This window comes from Coptis chinensis, chromosome 3, assembly GCF_015680905.1.
Source record: "Coptis chinensis isolate HL-2020 chromosome 3, ASM1568090v1, whole genome shotgun sequence".
In the NCBI taxonomy this organism is placed as follows: domain Eukaryota; kingdom Viridiplantae; phylum Streptophyta; class Magnoliopsida; order Ranunculales; family Ranunculaceae; genus Coptis; species Coptis chinensis.
Genome location: NC_141458.1, coordinates 98,727,071 through 98,749,324, shown reverse-complemented (window position 1 = coordinate 98,749,324; position 22,254 = coordinate 98,727,071). Strand labels below are relative to the sequence as shown.

At 36.1% G+C, this 22,254-nt stretch overlaps 3 protein-coding genes and 1 long non-coding RNA gene across 5 annotated transcripts; 1 reads left to right on the top strand and 3 right to left on the bottom strand.

Annotated features, from left to right (window-relative positions):
- Window positions 1-896: 896 nt before the first annotated feature.
- Window positions 897-2,552, bottom strand: LOC147512039 (uncharacterized). The gene is made up of 3 exons (XR_015219591.1): window positions 2,414-2,552; window positions 2,215-2,319; window positions 897-1,060 (listed from the first exon to the last, which is right to left on the bottom strand). It is a non-coding gene; the product is annotated as an uncharacterized LOC147512039 (long non-coding RNA).
- A 120-nt stretch (window positions 2,553-2,672) lies between these two features.
- Window positions 2,673-5,988, bottom strand: LOC147512038 (protein NDL1-like). 2 transcript variants are annotated; one of them, XR_015219590.1, is made up of 12 exons: window positions 5,744-5,988; window positions 5,491-5,590; window positions 5,217-5,314; window positions 4,995-5,083; window positions 4,670-4,730; window positions 4,499-4,585; window positions 4,345-4,422; window positions 4,187-4,243; window positions 4,017-4,072; window positions 3,752-3,887; window positions 3,134-3,622; window positions 2,673-3,032 (listed from the first exon to the last, which is right to left on the bottom strand). XR_015219590.1 is itself a non-coding variant. In XM_086603624.1 (11 exons), exons 1-11 carry the CDS (start codon window positions 5,792-5,794, stop codon window positions 3,401-3,403), a joined length of 1,035 nt encoding a protein of 344 aa, XP_086459750.1. In that variant the 5' UTR covers window positions 5,795-5,988; the 3' UTR covers window positions 3,095-3,400. The 2 variants fall into 2 exon arrangements, 1 of the variants encoding a protein (XP_086459750.1); XM_086603624.1 differs by lacking the exon at window positions 2,673-3,032 and having other exon boundaries at window positions 3,095-3,622.
- Window positions 5,989-11,667: 5,679 nt separating this feature from the next.
- On the top strand, window positions 11,668-14,883 carry LOC147512037 (nucleophosmin). The gene is made up of 6 exons (XM_086603623.1): window positions 11,668-12,190; window positions 12,272-12,340; window positions 12,423-12,554; window positions 14,041-14,118; window positions 14,233-14,358; window positions 14,451-14,883. The coding sequence occupies exons 1-6, from the start codon at window positions 11,903-11,905 to the stop codon at window positions 14,640-14,642; spliced, it is 885 nt and encodes a 294-aa protein (XP_086459749.1). The 5' UTR covers window positions 11,668-11,902; the 3' UTR covers window positions 14,643-14,883.
- Window positions 14,884-16,133: 1,250 nt separating this feature from the next.
- Window positions 16,134-22,141, bottom strand: LOC147512036 (protein arginine N-methyltransferase 1-like). Its single transcript, XM_086603622.1, has 9 exons — window positions 21,804-22,141; window positions 20,378-20,388; window positions 18,966-19,121; window positions 18,150-18,213; window positions 17,912-18,054; window positions 17,262-17,349; window positions 16,908-17,023; window positions 16,651-16,801; window positions 16,134-16,562 (listed from the first exon to the last, which is right to left on the bottom strand). Exons 1-9 carry the CDS (start codon window positions 22,030-22,032, stop codon window positions 16,357-16,359), a joined length of 1,164 nt encoding a protein of 387 aa, XP_086459748.1. The 5' UTR covers window positions 22,033-22,141; the 3' UTR covers window positions 16,134-16,356.
- Window positions 22,142-22,254: the final 113 nt, after the last annotated feature.

Here is a 22,254-nt window from a genome sequence, read left to right as displayed (position 1 = left end):
AGTAGACACCCATGATAATCCTGCTGACATACTGACAAAGTTGTCACCGGAGTTAAGTTCCAACACTGTTTGGTCTTGCTACAAATTCTACATGTTTGATTAGAGCCCTTTGTAGGCATGGCCTTTCGGAGCAGTTGACGGCGAGTTCTGAGACTAGTGCTTCTTGCTGAATGTGTTCGGCCTGATTTTATGTGTTAAAACTTTACCGAGGTGGAGAATGTAGAGAAAAATGAGTTTCTTTTCTTTTTTCTCTCTTTGGCGAACAGGTTGTCAGGCACGCCCACACTCTAAGTATGCTTGGCCTAAGGCGCGCCTGCGCTCCACCATATATTCAGAGCATTCGACTGATTTCGGAAACAGTATAAACATAAGTTTTTTTTTCAAAAAAACTTAACCTAACCAAAACCAAAAAAGAGAGAGATTGTAAAAAAGAAATTCTTAGTGAGTTAAGTGTTCATTCTTTGTGAGTGAATTGAGAGCTCTTGTAATTTGTTACTCTTAACATCTAGTAAAGTTTGGAACTCGTCGGTGAACGTAGGCACATTGCCGAACCACGTTATATCCGTGTCTTGTAATTGGTTCTCTTTTGCATTATTATCTTTACTTTATATGCTTATTAATTGTTAATGAGAAGCGTTGTGATAGTACTTGGAGGGTGTTGAAGTCTTGTCTAGAGAGAATAATCAATCTTTGTGTAGAGTTGATCTATTGAGAGTGGATAACGTTGTTTCCGCAGTTGTTTATCCACAACACCGTCCAATGTGTTTTTTCAATATTTTTTTTGTTTTTTTACATTCCTTTCGAAATTTAAAGTCATTTTTGCATTGTGCAACCTCTGGTAGCTTTTGACCAATAAGATAGCTATGAGGGAAATAGTCATATGTGGCGCCTATGTGGAGGTAACAAGTTGTTGCTTACATTAGGAATGCTCTAATGAAATACAACTGATAATTCCCAATTTTACCAACTTTTCCAAATTTCTTCCGGCCTTCACATTGCTGGTGTAAAGATTGACGATCAAGTCAAGAGAACCTTATGAAGGAGCTCAGCTTGTTCCAAACTGCCAAATAAAGTTCAGACGATTCAAATATTAGATGTATATATGATCAGTGTTTTTAGGGGTAATGTTATGATTCTGGTTAAGTTACCCATTTCTTGACAACAGTTTTCAAGGAATACTAATTAGTTGCTTAACAGGTAAGAAGTATATTGATAGCACAAGTTTTTAAATTTACTTCGTAATTTGTAAAGGAAAAAAATTTACATGCGAAGTTATTAAGTAATTAATCGTGTTATTTATGATTTCACTATCTGTTATATAAGCTAGGTTACTGTTAACGCCCACAAAAAAATAACAACGCCAAAACAGAAGAAGAATTTGGCATGATTGTGATTGTAAGAACATTATTAAGAAGTTGATATACAATGACCGTCCTCATCTGATCAATGACAAATCTAATAGGCAAAAGGATGACAACGTAATCTAACAAAGACATGGACTATTATATTTGAGCGACTTTTAAGTATCGGAAGTTACCGTGCAACTGTTTATATTTCATAATGTACGCGTGACTTTAAATTCAGTATGTAATCTCTCTCACCCTATTGTGGCAACTGATCTGCTTACAAGTTTCTTACGTGCCATCATCTGAATAAATAAACTGACAATAGAAATACTTAATTGCATTTCTTAGTTGATGCGTTAGTCTCACTTGTATAGAGAACTTTCTTGTTTAAAATTATTTTTCAGCTCAGATATGATAATCATAGACAAAGATTTGGAAACCACATCAACAAATAAACTCCAAACGTCATTACATCTGAGTGGCTTAACAAGCAAAAACATGAATTAAATAAGTTCCAATTTCTACTAATCTTCACTTAGTGTGGCACGATTATATTACTCTATTAGAGTAATAACCATAATTCTCTTGTGATAGCAACTGAGTTTAACTTCTCACCCTCTGTGATTTATAATCGTCCTCATTGGGCTCTATGTCACCGTCTTCGATCATGATGCAAGGACTACTGATCGAGTACAGAAAACAGATACCAAGTATCACTCACATCCATGTTTGAGTTCTTAAATCTAAAATTTGGCTACGTAATGCTCGATATGTCTAACCTAAATATTCAACGATGGGTAAGTACTTCAGCCATGCAACGCCAAAACTAGCAAAAAATGAGATTTATGTCCAAGAAAAAGTAACATACCGAAGTGTTATTCTTTCACTGACCCAATTCCCAATTGTTTACCCAAAATTTGGCGTGACGCAGCGAGAACTGAGACTGCTACTGTACAAGTAGTCACTTTCCTGCCTACGTGGAGAGAAAACAAGGGAGACGATTAAAAACTGTTTCCCATATGTTCACACATAAAACTTTTTGTCTGCAACGACAGTGATACACGTACTCTGTAAAATAGTGCATTCCTAGATGAATACCATCTTAGTGGTCCAAAACCGAATTCCACACGGTAAAAAGAATTGGCACGACCAGATAGCCAAGCACATGGAATAAATAAAGAAAGCATCACCATCACATGGGAGAATTAAGACATTTAAGAGTTAGTTAGCTCATTACCTCAACTTGATAACCTAACATCACTATATATATATATATATATATCAGGCCATCCATCCTTCATTTAGAAAGAGACGGAGACTGCAAAATTTATATAAAGTGACAACCTTTTGGTCTTTTTGATAAAAATGGCTTGGAATGCAAGTAACTTCAACAGTTTTTTTACATTTTCATTGCATCCTATAGAAGAAAGAAGATTCTTGATCCCCACAACAGGGACAAATAGTCTTGGAAACTTCCTATATTATTCACACACAATAACAGCTCACAATGATGAGAATACTAACTAACAGTAAAGCAACGTTCATTCATTCATATGCCTCATTGAGTCATTGGCAGAGGAACACTTCACTTCAGGGTGAAAAAAAGACTAATAGTGACAAGCTTTCCATCCTGAGAAGATAAAACTGTCAGAATCCACTTTGCGTGTAGGTATGGCATCACATCACCTGTATTTTTAATAATGTACAGTCACGAGTAGAAAACTTCAAAGTTTAATAAACAAAGAGACTCACAGCAAATAGAACCTTTATTGAAAAGCACCTCTTACCCCATGATTGGAATAACCACCGCACCATTCCCCCTTTTTTCCATTATTATTTGCATTCGTAATCATAAATAATTCGTGGATTTACAAACAGCTTAACTCAGCTGGGGCTATTTCATCATTTATGACTACCACCAATGAATGAATTCAAATCTACATCTCTCCCTCTCTCTATGTATTTTTCTTTTTCTCTTATCTGTCTATCTACACCAACTTCCTCCCGAAAATTTCATCCTCATTGTCATCATCGTCCTGGCGCCATGACTCTTGTCAGACTTTCAGTGATACTCGAGTTTTTATTGGCTTTAGCTTTAAACCCATGCTTTCTGGTGAAAGCAACTCGGGTGAAATACATGAAGGGCTCAATGGACTCCTTGGGCTGCCACTCAATTGAACCGGCCGATACAAGCCATATCCCATGAAAAAATACTCCAGAGGTATCAACATAGCATGAGGTTGCTCTTCCGTCACCATTGACCCGCATGCTTGAACCTGTTCAGTCGGCCACATCTCGTGTAAGCAGTGCAAACTTAACAATATGCCTAATGTTCAGAACCCGAAAAACAAATTGACCGGCATGCAATTTGCCTTTAATACCAGCATTGATCATTGATTACGTACCTCTACCAAAGCACTATATCTTCTATCCAATTTCATTGCCATGTGTATAGCCTCAGTGTGGAAAGGAGAGTTCTCACCAACAAATATGAGTGTACGACACTGAAGCTTCTTCAATCCATCAGTAATGTCGTATCTCCTGCAGATGGGAAAAAAAAATTAAATTTGGATCTCACCATATTGCAAGTGTATAGTGTGTATAGACCAAGGACACGTGTGTCTGTGCGCGTAAGTGAGAAACCTAGAAAATCAAAGCTCAAGGCTTTACCCATTAATCGCTTGAAGATACCGCAAAACATTTGTACTTTTTCTCTGCTCCAAAAGCTGCAAGGAACCAGAACACCAAGAATATCAAGAAAATGCTAAAAGATTGCCCCCATTCTGAAACCCAGTGCGTAACAAAAATCTAGTAAATAGGAAAAAATAGTGAGCACCTACACTTCTACATGCTTGCACTATATCTGACTCAGGTACTTGGGGACAACCACGAACTTCCTGCAAGAACATAGATAAAACCATCACTTCACGGTTAGGCCACTGGACATGAGAAAATTAGAAAACTAATACATAAATAGTCCAAAGTAGATGCTATATACCTTGCTAAAGTAACGCTGAAGTAAGAACTCCTTAAGCACACCACACATACCATAATAGTATAGCAAATTTGACATTACCTGCAGAGATAGAATCAATTTTCATAGTTCCTAAATTTTATTTCGAGTCTATAACAAGAGAGGATCGAATAGAAACCTTGTTATAAAACCACTCTGTCCAAGAAGGATCTCTGCATATAGGAGAAACAAGTACTAAACCAAGGACACGCTGCCTATACTTTATCTGCACATAAATAGAAAGGAAAAAAATATTCAAAACCATCCTAAAAAGTAATAATGAACAATCTCATATAGGGATCCAACATACGGCAAATAGGGTAAGGACGTAAGCACCCGCCGTAACCCCCAGACACATCACTACACCAAGCCTGAAAAGAAAATAGTGAAGCATTAAGAAGAGTAGCATAAAACTTGTTTTTTCAGGCAATGACCAATGAAGAAAAACCATGAACATCCATCACTGCTGAAGAAACAGACTGTCTCTCTTACACCGTCTGCCCAAATGGCTAGGCTACTCCAGGATCCAGGTTGTCATTGTCCACAAAATTCCAAACAATGATACAGCTGCTTACATACACCAGATTAATCTGGGATTTAAAAGATATATATATGTAACAGAAGTAGTATATTACCCAAAGAAGTTGAGAACTTCAACAACTTGATCCGCCAAGTCATCAATAGAAGGCTCAGGAATGTCGGAAGAAATCACAGCAGCTCCCAACTGCAAGAGCTCTTAACGAAAATGCCAGAAGAAAGACTACGTTAATAATAGTATTCAAACAGAGATTAATTAGAGCTTCCAGAGAAAGCCCACTCAGAAGGGGAAATTAATTCAAGAGTGGCGACTTACGGACCTCATGCCCAGGAGGACTTATATGATAAATGCAGAAGTTGTGCAGCAACAAAGAAGCTGCTTCAGGACAGAAGAATAAGCCTTGGAAACAAGATATATCTGGTGAAACACATGGAGAATTGAAAGTTCAATTAGAAATGTAGCAAAGTGGAAGCAGTATTCCAAACTTTCTAACACGTTTTTCACTTGTTTAATGGTTTCCATGTAATCTAATACAGTGGACAAGAAAACATTTTTTTCAAAAAACAAAAACAAAAACAAAAACAATCACTTACGATTTAGAGCTACATCAGGGTATGTAATTAGTGCTGGCTTATCAGGGTCTCCATATACAACAACAGAAACAGAACCACAACTCGTTCGAACAAAATGTTCCTGTAAGCAAAAACGATAAATCAAATGGAATTAAAAAATCAAGAAAAGACGAAACACCTAAATTTTAAATACCACGAAATGACACCAACAAGAAATCGAGGTTAGCCTGACATATAATGAACAGGAAAACAGGCCTTAAATATATCTCCTCACCTTACCACCAAGAGAAATCATTTCCATATCAAGAGAGACAGAATCAGCCATGGTTCTCTTTTCTGTAACTCAACTCACTGAGTCAAGAAACCCACCACCCGATGCCCCTTTCTTCTCTTTCTCAAATATAGGCTTAATGAAAATTTTGGCTCTCTCTTCAATGGGTTTTTTATATATATACCAACTACGAAGCGATTCTCTTATTTCTCTCTCCTCTTTTTTGTTTTTTGCTTTTTTACCCCCCCACGGTTTAAACACTCCCACCGACGATTTTCTCTCTCCACATGTGGGTCCCTTTAATGCGTGGTTAAATACTAACTACGGTTAGAGACCGACAGTTGGTGATACGGAATTACGGAGAATAGCCTTTGACCCTTAACTGGATTTATGCGATTATTACTATTTCGGTTTTTTTGTTTTTCTTTTTGGAGTGAATTGTAATTTTGAATACAACTTATTTGTGTGTAATTTGAATTTTCAGTTTGAAAAGTATTTTCTTAGTTTGATTTGGTCGTGTTAAGTACGAGCAAAACTTGTATAAAGCACGACTAAGAATCAATTAGATATTTTGGCTCTTAATTAGTCGTGCTGCCATTTTTCTTTTTTACGCGGTTGTGGAATTGGTTTTTGATTTTTGATAAATTTGGTGATGAAGTAACAACGAAATTAGGGAACATCGATGCACGTAGGTGCATGGATATCCAGATTAAAATACCAATTTTCACATTGTATTTCTAAACTATATTGGAATTGATCTTTCAATTGTAAAAATTAATACTTAAGCAAACAAACAGTTGGGGATTGTAGATAGTTTGTTTTTGTTCAAGTAAAATATATAAATGAATGAGCATAAATACTAAGTTTGGGTGTTATTAGGGAAATACATTGAAGATGCTCTAAAATCAAGAGATTGATAAATGGTGATGGCAAGGTGGATGTCATTACTTTCGACCCACAATTTCCATGGGTAATACTTGACCATGCCAACAAAAAAAAATAGTATAATGAGATGAAACATAAAAACTACTAAACTCTATATGGCAAAAAGATTTTAATAGATTCATTAATGGTTTCATTAAAATTTGTGGATAGAACATCAAAATTGCGATGTTCCACAATATACCTTCAAATTTGTGAACCATATCAAGTTGGTAGACTGTCTTTAGAAACAATTCACATCAGATGCCACGTTTAAAGTACAGCTTTAAGCAAAACAATCTTTCTAAGATGTTCTCCTTCCAATTCATTGAACTACAAATTGGTTAAATGGCCCATCATAGTTATTTTAGCTCTGAATTTAGGTTGTTTTTAGGGACCCAATAAGTCGTGACAATTGCCAAAGATCCAGGAAGTAAGATAAAGCTGAAGCTAGCCATTTAAAAAGGTTCAAAATAAAGGTTCAGCCAAAAAGCCAAATTGCTGTAAGAAGAAGGTGAAGTCGACCATTATTATTTGTTGAATGGTGTATGTTTCATGTGATGAATCACAAACGATAAAACTTTTTTGCATGAAATGGGTAAGGGCCGAAGGGGAAAGCTAATAAGTATCAAATTTCTTTTAATTCAATGCAAGGTAACTATAGTAATATAGTATAGTACTATACCCACGGTTAATATAAGACAATTAATTTTGTATGGAAAAAGTATGGTAGATACTTTAGGCCATCTATCAGGACCTATGCTTAGATCTTCAGTAGTAATCAGTGCAAGTCTAATGGGGGCTATATGGGCTGCTAAGAGCATTTCCCATGTAAGTAACTGTTCTTCACCTCGATGTAGGCTCAATTATCTTTTTCTGTTTCTGTTTTGGTGAAAACCAAGATGAGAGTGCCCAATGCAAAGGTGACTTTGAATCTCGAATGGAATATTTGATTCTGTCTGAATGTAAAAATAAAAAAAACACACCGGACGGAAACATCCCGTCTGAAGTTAAAAAAACCAAAAAAACACACGAGACAACCAAAACACACGAGACAAAATAAAACATTCCGTCCGGAAAAAAAAAAATTGATTTTTTTTAAAAAAACACACGAGACAAAATAAAACATTCCGTCCAAAGCTCACAACTTAGTGAAAATCTCAATAGCAAGTGCTATTCTCGTTGTGACTTAGTTATAAGTCACCAACTTTGTCATCCTTGTATTGGGCAAGGGTTTTTTGGTATTCAAAGGTGAAAACTCTCAATTTCTCCTCATAATGATTTGTATTGGGAATGCTATAAAGGCAAATATAGCACCCCAACCACAAAAATGTCATTCCAATGGAGCTACTAAAAGGGTCTTAAATTTGGAAGGAGTCAAAAAACTCAGCCAAAGTTAAGACTTTCGCTAGTAACTGCTATAATAAGTTTGGGAGACGGACAATATAGTTTTTGCCGTCCGTGTGTTAAATTTCGACGAATGGTAGAAACTGTGTCATCCGTCCAAAGAAAATTCAACTTAAATTACAAAATAATGGACGGACGGTAGAAACTATGTCGTCCGTATCATTTAGCACTTCAAAACAGAAAACGCGATTAGATTGGTTTTTTTATTTTTAGGTGCCAAATTCGGCTGGGCAAGCTAAAAGGCCTATATATGTAGCACTTTTTAGCAGCCCCATTTAGCAGCTCTCTATTGGACTTGCTCTTAAGAATAAAAATGTATGTACTTAGAGAGAATTTTCAGAAAGTAATCGAAAATGTAAACTAAGTTACCTAGGTTACCTGCCTATACAGTGAAATCCTATGGCTTCCTCATTGAGAGATTGAGAGAAACTGATGAGTGGGGATTGGATGTTTACATATTTTAATTGTTGTGTTTAAATTCACTGAGAGAGCGAATAATTTACATACTTATTTTAACTCATACTTATTTTAAATTAAAATAAATACATAAACATAAAGACTATCTCCACAAAATTTCAGTTTATTTGAAAACTTCTAATATAGATAAAAATTGTTGTCATCTTTAAAAAATAATCTAATAGTCCATAAAATAGTGTAGAGATTTCTAAATGAGTTGAAATTTTGTAAAGATGATGTTTGTTTATGGTGAGTAGATAATATTCACAAAAAAATAGATTTGAATTCATTTTCTATATATATATATATATTGATTAATTGGATAATATATTATGGTGTTGAACTAGATGAATTAGATTTTACTTATGAGTGTAGCTAAATTTAACAAAATTTTGCACATCTTGCCTGCTGGCGTCCCTCTTTATAAACAGAAACACAAGCGCGCGTACTTCTCAGCTCGAACCACTGTTCTCATATGCATTAGACCAGCCAACATGTCAACAGCACTAGTATAGCTGGCGCTCTAATGTTCTGTTTACACAGTAAAAAAAACTGGGCATACGATTTGTGCGTTTGGATGTAACAAGGATTTGGAATTTGGAATATATAAAATAAAATAAAGTAATGGTCTGAAGGAGTTTCAGTTCATTGAACATATGAACTCAAATACAGGTGATTTACTGTCTTTTCTGAGTCGCCTTACCCTTCAGCCTTAAGCCCATAACGCCCCCACCAGAATAACGTCTGCAGTCACCTCCTTCCTCACCACCCAGTTGTTTAATTACTACATTACAAATTGATTACAGTTTACAATTTTTCTTGCTTGAAGTATATACTTGGTTAATGTAAGAGCTTATTAATATTCCCACATGTAACGCTTACTAAACCCATTTTAGGTTCAAATCTCGGAATCTTTGACTGGGAACTAGGGAGCATATCATAAGTTCCAATGTCATCAACTATATATCTCTATATTTTATTTTAACTTAATTGGATATAATAATAATATTCCCATTGTGATCCTAATCTAATTTGATACAGCATTACCAGATTTGATCTTGATTCTCTAATCAAAATTCAAAACCAATGATTGGTGATTGGTGCAACTCCCGCACCCACATGGATGCAAAACGGACCCTTCACAAGTCCATATATATGTCACGAATTTTGTCAATGTAAATCTTAGCATTTGGTTGTTATTAGTTTAAGATCGCCTTGCAACCTCACTCTTGGCCTGTTTGAATCAGTCGATGGATTCTGGTTCTTCCATGATTTGTACGTTGTACGTGATCAGACTGAGACAGGTTTTTCATTAGAATAGCCCTATTGTAAGTTGAGAATTTTTTGTAATGGATTAGAAGTGTGTGAGTGTGGAACTGCTCGATCAGTTTGTCTCTGATATGAAATAATTAATTCGGTTCATTTTGGCACCATATCCCATGGTTGTGCATCCATCCGCATATTGAAACTCAGCAGCGACATGCCTTATATATGGGTCTGGTCATCTGGTGACTATAAACTTCCAGCCAACCGGCTTCTCTAGCTAGAGCTTGGTCGCCATGACTCCATGGACGAAAAACTTCGAGGAGGGTGATGTTAGCTTGCCAGCCCAGTGGGGGAACATAGCTGCTTAAGTGGACCAAAAACAAATGTATGAGTCTCGCACCACTGGGGCAAGTGCGCAATGATTTGTCATATTGATGGATTGCATATCCAACAACAATACTAGCTAGTTGCTTGGGTTTCAAGCAGCAACAAAGTTGATTTGTCTAGAATCAAACTGGCTAGTGGAGTTCTGTTTTAATATCATCCGAAATTTCAAATCACGTATGAGTAGGCTAATAGCGCTACTAACCAATTCGATCCATTGAATATGCTATATATATAAATCATCGACAAGCGAAACAATAACGAAACCGATCACCTTTTATATTGTTTCAAGTACGTTTTCCCAGCAAGCAAGCATGAGATCGATGTTGCGCTGCACATATCTGATTCCATAATCAACTAATATACATTAATTTAAACTCGGCCTTAATCTAATTTGGCAACCATGAAATGAGAAATCCATGGCAAATGGAGAACTTTGCTAGCTAGATTTTCCAACGATATAGTAGAGAAGACAATGATCTTTCTAGCTAGTAGCGCACAAAAGATGATGCCATATGGAATATGAAGGAGATACATTAATTACAACATGGGGTGCTTGTCCACCTGCTAAACAACATAATCCTATGACCTCCTTAACAAATTGCATGTGCATTGGGAGCACAAATTAAAGAGCTGTGCCGGCTATGTTTCTCCCAAATTGACTCTCAAATCCAACACAACAATTTCTCACTGAAGCTAATTTATTTCTTTATTAGTCCCTAGATCGTGCGTAAGACCATTGGATTGCTCAATTCTCACCTCAATACGCAAAAGAAAAGTATGAGTTGACAAATTGCTTTGGTGTACGAGCATAAGTCTATAGATGTCAGATTTAAAAATCGCAACTCATTCAGGTCTTCTTTGAGAAATGTAGTGTTGTAATTAAGATCTATATAAAGCATGTTTTTGAAGAAATATGTAATTAATCAGATAAACTGTAGATCAAAGATAAGACTCAACCTTAAGCAATTAAATTAAAGATCAAAACCATCTTAAGCAAACTAAACTAGAAAGTTATCCGAAAAAGAAAAGTATCTATATATACCACATCTCCGCTCTTAGGCTAAGAATATCAGTTGGTAATCGCTGTATATCAATTGTTAGCATGGACATTTATCTTCAATTGTTTTAAAATAAATAAATAAATAAAAATGTCCAGTGCGTTTATGCGTTGATATCGTTTTTCTTCTCTTCTGTACGTACGTACGTACCTATGTCTTGATATAATCCACATTATTGTGATGTTCAAGGTTTGTAAAGTCAAGATTATGTGCATCTTGGCAGGCCCATGCAGATCGCGTAATCAGTCGGTGCATGTGTGATATACAGTTGAAGACAGATCGATATCCATGTCGATCAAAAACCAACCAAAACAAGGAGAAGCTCCACTTAATGCCTAGCCTTACGTGGCAATAAATGGTAGACGTAAACAAGGTTGGTGGTATTTCACGATCTCGCTTTCCCTTAAGTCTAACGTAAACTGTTGCATTCACACTTTTGAGAACCAATCTAACTTCTCAACACCAAGTGTCGTCCCACTCAAAAGTTTGCGTTTGGAATTCGGGCCATTGTATATGGGGGCCCATTAACCGGGACAGTATGTGGGCCGGACCAACCATTTTAACTTTCATCAGCCAATGAAAAGTGGCGAAACACGTAATCAGCTCTCAGCTAATTCTTATTATTAAAAAAGAAAAGGAAGAAGAGTTTGAGCTGCAAAGAGAGAGAATGGGGAGAGTTTTTGTTATAATACTCACTGTTGTATTAATCTTTTCGCGGGTATCTGCTAAAAAACCCAGTTCAATTTCAAGAAAGGAGGACATACCTTTTATAAAATGTCAAGTTTGTGAGAAACTTGGAAATGAACTATACAACCAAGTGAAGAAGAAAGAATCGGAAAAAAAGGTATCAGAGTTTGAGATCATTGAAATATCGGAGAATGTCTGTAATTTGAAGAAAGAAGAAGCTGATTGGATTCTAAGGATGGATTATGTTAAAAAAGATGGTGGATTACAGGTAAAGATTACAATTTTAGCCTTGAATTAATTTGTCAGGTTGTCTATTAACCTAGATTTATTATATTATATTGCTTTCCAGCTAGTTGATCAGGAAACTGAAGGACAATGTAATACACAATGCAAGACGGTCGAGCGGGCTTGTCAGGAGGTGAGACGTTTCTTTTTTAAAAATTATCCACCTCAAAAAACAAATGACCAATGCATTACTGATGTTATAATTTGGTGCTTAGGTCATGGGGTACTCTGATACTGATGTTGCTGAATATATATTCAAATCCAAGCCTCAGATAAATTCGTTGGTGAATTATCTTTGCAGTGATCTTACTAAAGCATGCTCTGTCAAACCTCCACCACTTCCCAAGGTAATTTATCACACTTTTGAGTACGAGTATTGATTTGACTTCTTGTATATGATAGTTATAGTTAAACAATGCAGAAGATTCTCTTATGACGTGTCTGCACAATGCTGATTTTTTTCCCATTTTATGACTAAACAATTTACAAGCCAATGGTTTCCTCTTCTTTTTCCACTAATGCATTCTTGGACGCCACCCTTTCATAAGAGTGAAATGAAATCAAACCAGCCAAGAACGAGCATAGTAGATGAGGCTTATCTATTCCTGGGAGGCTAGGAGTTGCGAAAAGATTTAGTAAAGAATGTCATCAAAGTAAGGGTGTAGGACTGAGGACTGGAAATTATGGAAGTATAAGGAAAATAAATGTACCAAAGGTCAGTAGAATCGGGTGATTCAAACCTGAGATACAGATGTAAATATGAATTTGTGGAGTGTTAAGTCGCTTCCACCGAGCTCCAAAAGGATCATTGCTTCTCTGATGTCATTGGAAGGAAAATGTTGAAAATTTGGGTCAAAACAGCCAACTGATCCCTAATGACTGCGAGAAAATGTGATAGGGGACAGTGCGTTACCTAAATGTCCGACTAATCGGTTCAGTCAACACTCTGAAACGATAGCAACAACAAAGTCTTATCCCAAGACCTATTTAAAGAAACCAGGATGAGGTAGCGTGACTGCATGAGCAGGAGTCTATTAACAATGTTTTGAGAACTCTAACTCAAAGTGAGTTGAGAGGATTCATTAATGTCAATTTATAATACATTTGTAAACAATAATTTCTATAAATAACACGTACAGAATATACGATTTACAACATCTTAAGAAAGATTTTATCATGATTGATCTTGAGAATATCCTAGATTGATTCTAGGACATTCACTTCCTTTTTGGATTCCTGGATATCTGTCTTTCTGGAATATTCTTCTTTATCTATTTGCTCTCTCATTTGCGTGACGTAATCTGTGAGTTTGTCCATTGCAGTGACATTATATTTTAAGAAAATAAAATGTAAGCCTTGATGAGAAGGTGTGATTCTGTTTCTTCTCGTATCCATAGTAATCCACCTGAAAATATCTTACCATGCGAACACGTTTGCATTTAAATGTCTAAGTCTGTCGGGAATTTGAATATCCTTCTTGTAATAAATTTGCTCTGAACATTAAGTCAGGTGTTACTTCTGAGAACGTAATTTCACTCTAAAATCAGTTTAGCACTGTTTATTTTTAGTTTGAACCCTAAACTCTTAACATCAAAGATTTTACCTCTTCCATAATTGAAACTCTTGTCAAGGCCATTAAAATGAAGCCCTAGAACCTAAAGCATGAAAATAAAGACAGTAAGTATGTTTCCATATCAACTAGTACAGGTGACGGTGTATTTTGCCATATGATGCACTTGAAGGTATTATCTATTCATCAACAGAACACATAGAGCAGCATTGTGTGGTGTAATTTTTTCTGGAATATATTATTTAACCAGTGATTGTGTACAGGATTGGACCCCAGCAGAACCTTTTGTTCCCAAGTCTGCTAAGGAGGCTGAAATGGAGAAATTAATGAAATCAATGCAGGTAATTTCTCTTGTTGCTAAAAAAACAAGAACCGACGCGTTTTTCATCTTTAGTTGGTATTGACACGATGTTTTTGTCAATTTCTTACTTCAATTTGGGGGTACCTGCATTCAGGGTATGCCGGGAGCTCCTGGAATGAAAATGTACTCGAAGGATGATTTGTTGAACATGCAAAATTTAGGGGAAGATGATGCCGAAGATGATGAAGATGATGATGAAGCAGAGTTCCCTTCAAAGTTGGTATGACAATGTTGTTAATAATTTCTTATAAGAAAATTCCCACGCCACTGTTACTTATTGTAAAAGAAAATATCCGTTTTCTCACCTTGCAGGGGAAAGTCTTAAAAGAGAAGGAAACTGAAAAAGGAAATTGGCAACAGAAAATTGTGAAACAGGTCACAAATACAGGAACAACATTAAAGAGACGTGTACACCAGTTTTCCGGGAAGATAAGACAATGGTGGAAAAGAACGAAAACAAGTGCTGCAAAAAAGCCTTCAAAAGGCAACAAAGCTGATCTTTAGGCTCCTGGAGCAACAGCAGCAACGGCTCTATTGTACTTCTTGGCTTGTTTAGTTCGGTAGCCATGAGCAGAAATTAGAAAGGTTTTGAGCTTGGTATAGTACTGTAGTGTAACAGAATTACACGTTTTTGTCACAAATGGCTCCAATGCCAATCTGAGCAGGGCAGGAAATACCATAAACATATCTATTTGGATGCTGTAGTAAATCGTAAAATCAAAGTGGAAATCAGTTTAAAAGTGGCGCCGCAGTTCTTGCTTCTACAATGAACCAATTTTTTGGGTTAACCTCCATTAATTAAATTCTCATCAGGTAAGATTCTATACTACCAGACCTATAACCAGAAATATAACTGCTAGCAGTGGGGAGTGAGCGGAGAGAGAGGAGAGGGAAGGTGAGTTTGGGGTGAAGAAGAAAGATACTGACGACAGTCAGACAGAAACCACAAACGAAACAACATTTTGCCCCCCCACCCGGCCCAGAACGTTCGCTCCGCTCTCTTATTCTGGAAATACCCAAGAATATATCACAACCGTGCCCACTATCTAACCACCTTAGAGCATCTTTAAGAGAGATACTTTCTTAGCACCAAACACTAAATTTTCAACAATTTGGTGTTTTTTCATCTTTAGGAGTCACATGTTGATGAAAACACAAAAAAAACACCAAACCAAAAAATTTGGTTCCAGTTTTGGTGCTGTATTAAATCTCTCTCGAGGTTTTGGAAAAACCGTGCGGTTTTTCTAACACCGTGTAGACTTGGGGCCTTGGGCTACACAGTGGGCTTCAATCACACGGTTTTGCAAAAACCAGCGAGAGATTGGGAAAGAAAATAAAAAAGAAAGTTAATGTGGGTGACATCCCGCGGTTTTTGGAAAACCGCATAGACTTAGACCTGTTAGATGGGTTTAGTGGTGCGGTTTTGGAAAAACTACGTGAGCTATATGGCGTAATTTATCCAAAACCGCGTCATTTGATACCGAAAATTTGATGTTTCTTAAATATGGTTAATATTTTTTTGGTTTGGTATTTGGTTTGGTTCAATATTTTTTGGTTTCATTATCCAACCACTTTAGGAACTTCTACCAAGTTTCATTAAAATGGCACCAAGAATCGAGCCAGCCTGGTCCAACTAACAATAAATGAACATCTACGAACAGGTCCAAGAAACAACAGTGTTCCACTTGGCATTACCTTCCTTCCACCTCATAGTGTAAAAGCTAAATAAACTAAACTTCCTAAGTGGATTCTCCCAAAGTTGGTAACCTCCATCATTGCAGATTTAGAAAAATCGAAATCACTTGGTTAAGAATATACAAAATGTTACACCTTTGCATCATATTCATTTCGGTCATTCTCATTCAGCAGGGAAATAAATAAAATAACTCTAATTTGATTGTGATCGAAACAAATTTCACATTTAAATCACTTTCGATCAGGGAGCCAGGTACACCTGATGGATTGGAATAAAGAAAGAGGTTACAACATTGCAGATTTTGAAAAATTGAAATCACTTGATTAAGAATACAAAAATGTTACACCTTTGCATCATATTCATTTTGGTCATTCTCATTCAGCAGGGTAATAAATAAAATAACTCTAATTTGATTGTGATCGAAACAAATTTCACATTTAAATCACTTTCGATCAGGGAGCCAGGGACACCTGATGGATTGGAATAAAGAAAGAGGCAGATCATGCGCCTCCACAATCCACACTAGCGCATCTTATAATGCTGGGTTCTTGAAACGTGGCTACGCTGGCCATTCAAGGTATACTTGAGTGTTATATCGACATCACGAGGGTTATTCTTATTGGGTGCCACAGTCAAGCTCCCAACCAAAGCCTCCCCTTCACATATCGTTAGGACATCTTCCAGGTAAAGAACTGTTTGTTTCCAGTGTGTAGCTCGGGATCTCGGTCCTGCATAATTCTTTACTTGTGAGATACAAGTGAATCTCCAGATAATGTCTAAAATTAACGAAAAGTGTCAGACAAAAGTTATATAAACCTGTAGAGAAACCCATCAACTTGTGACACTTTGTGAATGAGACATCAAAGTAAGCTACAAGAGCATGAATATAATCACTTCGTTCTGCAACAAGCTTGAAGGGTGCAGTGAAGGAGGTATCACCAGAAGTCATCTTAGAGATGTCCATCGTCTAAATACAAAAAGTAAAATCAGGCCCATAATTAACAGTAGTACGGTAAGGAATCCACGATAATTATTTCAGGAAAAAAAATTATGAGAAAAGTGTTTTGGGCCACCTTTAGCAATTGGCAATTAGTGACAATTTGGTTTTGGTCAACTGTGTCAACAAGAGGTTCCATCATTGACTGCTTCCTGATGCAGCTCATGTCGAAGCCATAAACACTGTTCCAGACTGCAAAAGTATATCAATACAACAGTGATAAAAAGCAAACAAAACAACAAAGTTAAGTTCTGTTGGCGAACAAATTATTGTTTCTGGCTAGAAAAAGTACTATTGCAGAATAATGTACATAGTCTTGCACCTCCTTGAACACTGGCAATGATGCAAACCAACCAGCATACGCATCCAAATGAATGCTAATATGCACACACATGGACCCTAATCAACCTATTCATGCAAATGAACTCACATTCAATCTTGTCTTCTTTGTACTCGGCATCTTCAATGGCTGTCAAATAAAGAGAAGCTTTATCTGGTAGTACAATCCCATCGTTAATCTGCAAACACAGGCTATAAACATTAGATTGATAGGCCTGACTCTTTCCTTAACAAGAAAAAAATTAAGCCTAGAATACAAATCACTTCATATCATGTAAAACCAACATACGAACTTAATTAGCCCGAGTAGCAAAACTGTAAATAGCTTTTCTCAGAAAAATTACTGCACGAACAAGTTCTATTCCTTTGTACAATTGGTGTAACCACGGTTTTCTTTTTTCTCATTATACTGCCCATCTGGAATCTGATTAATTCTAAAACATTGACATGGAAGTTGAATTCATGTCCAATTCATGAAGCAAACTGTTCTTTACAAATAATTATAATGTGCATACTCAGGTGCCTAATATGAAACAAACATACAACCAATATATCACAAAAACGATTCTACTAATTAGTCCCACTATATACACCAAACATCAATTAGGCATGGAAGAAAAGGAAGTATAATATTCTGTATCCTCAAGAACCACATATAGAGTCAACACAGAAATCAATTTCTCTTGACTGATATCAAAAACAAATAAATTGTACTGAAGCTGATGAAAAAGTATGACTTACAAGCCACTTGTCACGTGCATAGAGGACTGTATCTAACATATTCTCAAACAAAAGAAAATAGCCCATCCACTCTGAAATTATGATATCAACATGAGGGACTGGAAGCTCAATTTCTTCAATCTTCCCTTTCAAAACTGTTACCACTGTAGACATAGACAAAGAAGTCAGAACAGAACAGCAGTAGTATGAAAACATAGAATAGCTAATATGAATTTAAAAGACTAAAAAAGATACCAACCATCGGAAAGCTTGTTTGTTTCTACAATCTCTCTAGCCATGTCAGCCATTTGCGAGCATTCCACCTGCAGCAACAAAATATGATAACCTCATCAACTACACGACAACCATTTCATTGTAAACTAGCAAGAGGAATATAATCAACTAGGCGCTGATTCATGCTCAATAATACCTCAAAATGATATACCATTATCCTAATGCAGGAACTGGATTATCAGCAAGCGGTTTCACAATTTACACAAACCAAAGACGAACATAATTATAAACTAAAGAGCTGAAACAAAGTGATGTAGGACAAAAAGGTTGTAATTAGAATTATTTTGTTTAGGTTTTATTTTAATAGAACAAGGAAGTTGGTTTATTCTAGTAGTGTCCCATTTTGAGTTCATTAGAATTAGAAGTCTAGTTTGTTTCTTGTTTATCAAGTTTGGTTAATTTATATGAGGCCAATATTATTTGTTTTAATGAGCCAATTATTATCAATCAAATTATCAATCTCTCAAAAACCTATTTCCTCTCTAAATTCTAAAAAAATGAATCTTCATCTCCCTTTGAGAATCTCCGCATCCTTTCATCTCTTTCTACACCTTTGTTCCCCATCACAGAGCAGAGAGAATTAGCATGAAGAGCCAGTTTAACATTATTATTTTTTTGATAAATAGTTGAAAGTTGAAACTGATTTATAGTTTAACAGTTGAAACCCTTAGAACCAACAGATTACTGCTTGTTCGAGAATACAACCACACTCACTAGTTACTACAATACTTTGGTACCAAAAGGGGAAGAAAAAGAAGGATATGCAAATTAAATTACTTACAGCATAAACATGCTTTGCCCCTGCCTTTGCACAAAACAGGGACAAAATTCCAGTCCCAGCTCCCACATCAAGAACTACTTTGTCCTTGAAGAGGAATGTATTCTGATAAATAACATTTTGATATGTCTTCGTCCTCACTGTATCTTTCAGCATTTCCTGCAAGTTAACGTACAGAACATCATGTTTTAAGTTTACACCAGGTCCTTGTATTGCATTTAATTAGTGAATGGCAACTAAAAACTGTAATATTTGCTGGTTAAAGTAGATAACGAACATCTAAGCTCTCCAATTAGTTCAATGCAACATTACTGATAAAGTGATAAGGCACACAAGAAAAAGTGTATGGCATGGTAACATGGTTGGGGCATAAACATGGCTTCACGAGTCAATTCTTAAGGTCTCTTGTGAAATTTGTCTATTCAACATGAGAAAGGACGCCTTAAACAATCTTATTTAACTACAAAACAATTAAGTCAGACCAACGGTGGTGGTGGTGGTGGGGGGTGTGGGGAAAGCAGTATATTAGAGTATTCATTAATCAAGTGAGCGGAGCGAACGTTTTGGGCCGAGGAGGGGTATGGGGCCAAAATGTCATTTGGTTGGTTTCTGTCTGTCCTCATCTCTGCTCTTCGTCTCCCTCTCCCTCTCCACCCCCTTTCAATCTCTCCCTCTCCACTCCTCCCTCTCCACTCTCCACGCCCTTCCAATTCTCCGCTCACACCCCCACTGCTATGCAGTATACTAGTAACCCCCCACCCCCTCCTCACATGGACATTATTTTAAAAACTCTATTTTTCTGTCAGTTCATTAAAGTTAAAAGGTGGAGCAACCCATGGATTCACAAGAACAAACATCCTCCTAAGAAGTGAAACAGACACCGCTCAAGCCTATTACACTTACCTAAACAACAATAAACTTTTTAGTACCAAAAGTAAAAGGGGACCTGCACCACTTTTAAAATTACAGTGTTAAAATTGCTTTAACAAATCAGACAAGTGTGAATAACCGAACCGAATGATGCATATATAGATATTCAAATTTAGCATCCAGATAATGTATATCCTCATCTTTTCCTTGTGTCTTGAGGAATATGATTATACAGTTTATGTCTGAAACATTATTCTAGCCCAAAGGGACAAGGCCACAAAGTCTTACAAATGAGGAAATTCTCATTGTAATCTATATAACATTAATGGTCCACTAGATTAGCTGGCATGACCCTTGGAGGTTATTCCAAGAGGTCTCCAACTTGAGTATGTACATACTCGGGTAGGTATACGGGTCAACAAAAGAAACCTAAAACCTACATCAAATCGCTACAATGAACGCATAGTTAAGATCCTTCTAAATTTATAGTAATGGGGGATACAAGTCTGCTGAATCAGGTAATATTGACCAAATCGTGCACTTACTTCATGAATACCTGCAAATAGAAACAAAACATATATCAGATTAAGCACTAGTCAGGTAAGGGAGATCAGCCAATTATCAAAGCTAGCAACAATATATTAAGGTGCAGCCAGAAAAATATGAAAAAACCATTTGGATTAATATAATATGATTAGCAGCAAAGCAACCTTAACAGCTACATATATTGATAAAGGTATCTTCTCTGACTTGTACCACACCTTAGACTACATATCAATCGAATTCATTCATGCAAATAGTATATAGTATTCTACTATTCTTTTAGTTATAGAAGATGACGGATTAAAAACTCTCCTATATTTCATAAAACTTGCATGTGTGTGTGTGTGTGAGGACAACAGGATTAACAAGTTTATGGACAAGGACTTCTTATTTAACAAATTCTCCAAGTACATAAATCTTCATACCACATGTTGGTTTCCAGCAAACATGTATGGTCTTGCCACGTGTGTAAAATATATATTTCCCTAGTAACTAGTAAAGGTTGTTATTATTGTGGTTCTTTACATTCCAATTGAAGACAAAAGTTTCTGTGACCTATTGTGGAAATAGGTTCCAGCACTGTTCTTTCTCACCCTACAGTCTAGGTTGTTCCTCTGTGTAGCTTTCCTTTCACATTTCAGTACCAATTTGTTTTATATATTAAGTTGTCGGTGCACAGGACTGCCTAGCTAATATTAGTTATGAGAGCAGTGCATACTTTACAGTTTACACATGTGATTTAGGTGTTCCGAAAAAAAAACAGGAAGCTCCCCCGACGCTCCAATAACCTCCTAGAAAACAGTATGGACTCTGGAAAATTTCTTAAAACAACCAATTTGGTGGTATAACTAAGACTTTTATGACCGACAACACGACAGATATCATCATACCCTATACATTTACAACTACACTTTTAGACTAACATATTCTGTAGAGTACTGCAACTCTGAGAGTAGAACAAAAGAAGGATTCAAACAGTTGTACTGCTACCACAATAATCCTAAATGAACATTTTGTATGATAAAGCTAACTATCCATCCAGCTGAATTAATCATAAAGCCATAAACACAATTATTCCTAGCAGAAGGAATAGTATACTACGGTCTATCCTACCCGAATAACACGTATTTCAAGATGACACTGCTAAGATACTTTATACTAACAACTAGAGTATCCCATGCAATTTTTCACTCATTCTGAAATATTCACTGCATAATGTAAGAAATTTAACAGTTGTTCAAAAACAATAAAACAAAACAGCCCCAAACACCAAAACCGATAACTTCACTTTACTTGCACTAAAAAAACATACTTTACCACTTAAACCAATAAAAACTCTTCATATTTCATCAAAAGACATCAAATTTCTCAAGCCCACTTGATAAAACAATCTAAAAAACAATAAAGAGTAAAAAAAAAAAGGTTTACCAAAGTGTGAGTAGGAATCGAAGTAGTAATCAGCACTAGTCTTATCACTACCAATAAGAGCTGATGCTGCTCCTTCATCTGTATTAGAAGCTTCTTCAAATTCTTCATCTTCAATACTCATGTTTGTTACTTGTTGTTCATAACTTAAACCGTTTTCATTACTGTTATTACTTGTTGAACCATTATTATTATTCTTGTTGTTGTTATTGTTACTTCTTCTTTTACCCATTTTTTAATTATTTAGGGTTCTATTAGGGAATTAGGGTTTTGAGGATGGTGAAAAAAAAAGAGAGTGGTGAAGTTGAGAATAGTTTTTTTTTTTTTTTTTTTAGCAAGTTACTTGGAATACTTTGGTTTATATAGTTGGGAAAAAGTTTGTCATGTAAAGAGGTGGGATCGCGTGCAGTAAGGAGCATAGATTACCAATTAACTCAATAGTTAAAAAAATAAA

Excerpts from the sequence above, each read along its gene's own strand:
- LOC147512038 (XM_086603624.1), bottom strand. The coding sequence starts at position 5,794 with ATGGCTGATTCTGTCTCTCTTGATATGGAAATGATTTCTCTTGGTGGT. Across the intron at positions 4,073-4,186 it reads TAGTGCAAGCATGTAGAAGT|CTTTTGGAGCAGAGAAAAAG; the intron begins GTAGGTGCTCAC and ends GGTTCCTTGCAG. Across the intron at positions 3,888-4,016 it reads TATCTTCAAGCGATTAATGG|GAGATACGACATTACTGATG; the intron begins GTAAAGCCTTGA and ends TCCCATCTGCAG.
- LOC147512037 (XM_086603623.1), top strand. The coding sequence starts at position 11,903 with ATGGGGAGAGTTTTTGTTATAATACTCACTGTTGTATTAATCTTTTCG. Across the intron at positions 12,191-12,271 it reads AAAAAGATGGTGGATTACAG|CTAGTTGATCAGGAAACTGA; the intron begins GTAAAGATTACA and ends ATTGCTTTCCAG. Across the intron at positions 12,555-14,040 it reads AACCTCCACCACTTCCCAAG|GATTGGACCCCAGCAGAACC; the intron begins GTAATTTATCAC and ends GATTGTGTACAG.
- LOC147512036 (XM_086603622.1), bottom strand. The coding sequence starts at position 22,032 with ATGGGTAAAAGAAGAAGTAACAATAACAACAACAAGAATAATAATAAT. Across the intron at positions 17,350-17,911 it reads ATGCACGTGACAAGTGGCTT|ATTAACGATGGGATTGTACT; the intron begins GTAAGTCATACT and ends CTGTGTTTGCAG. Across the intron at positions 16,563-16,650 it reads GTTGATGGGTTTCTCTACAG|GACCGAGATCCCGAGCTACA; the intron begins GTTTATATAACT and ends AGAATTATGCAG.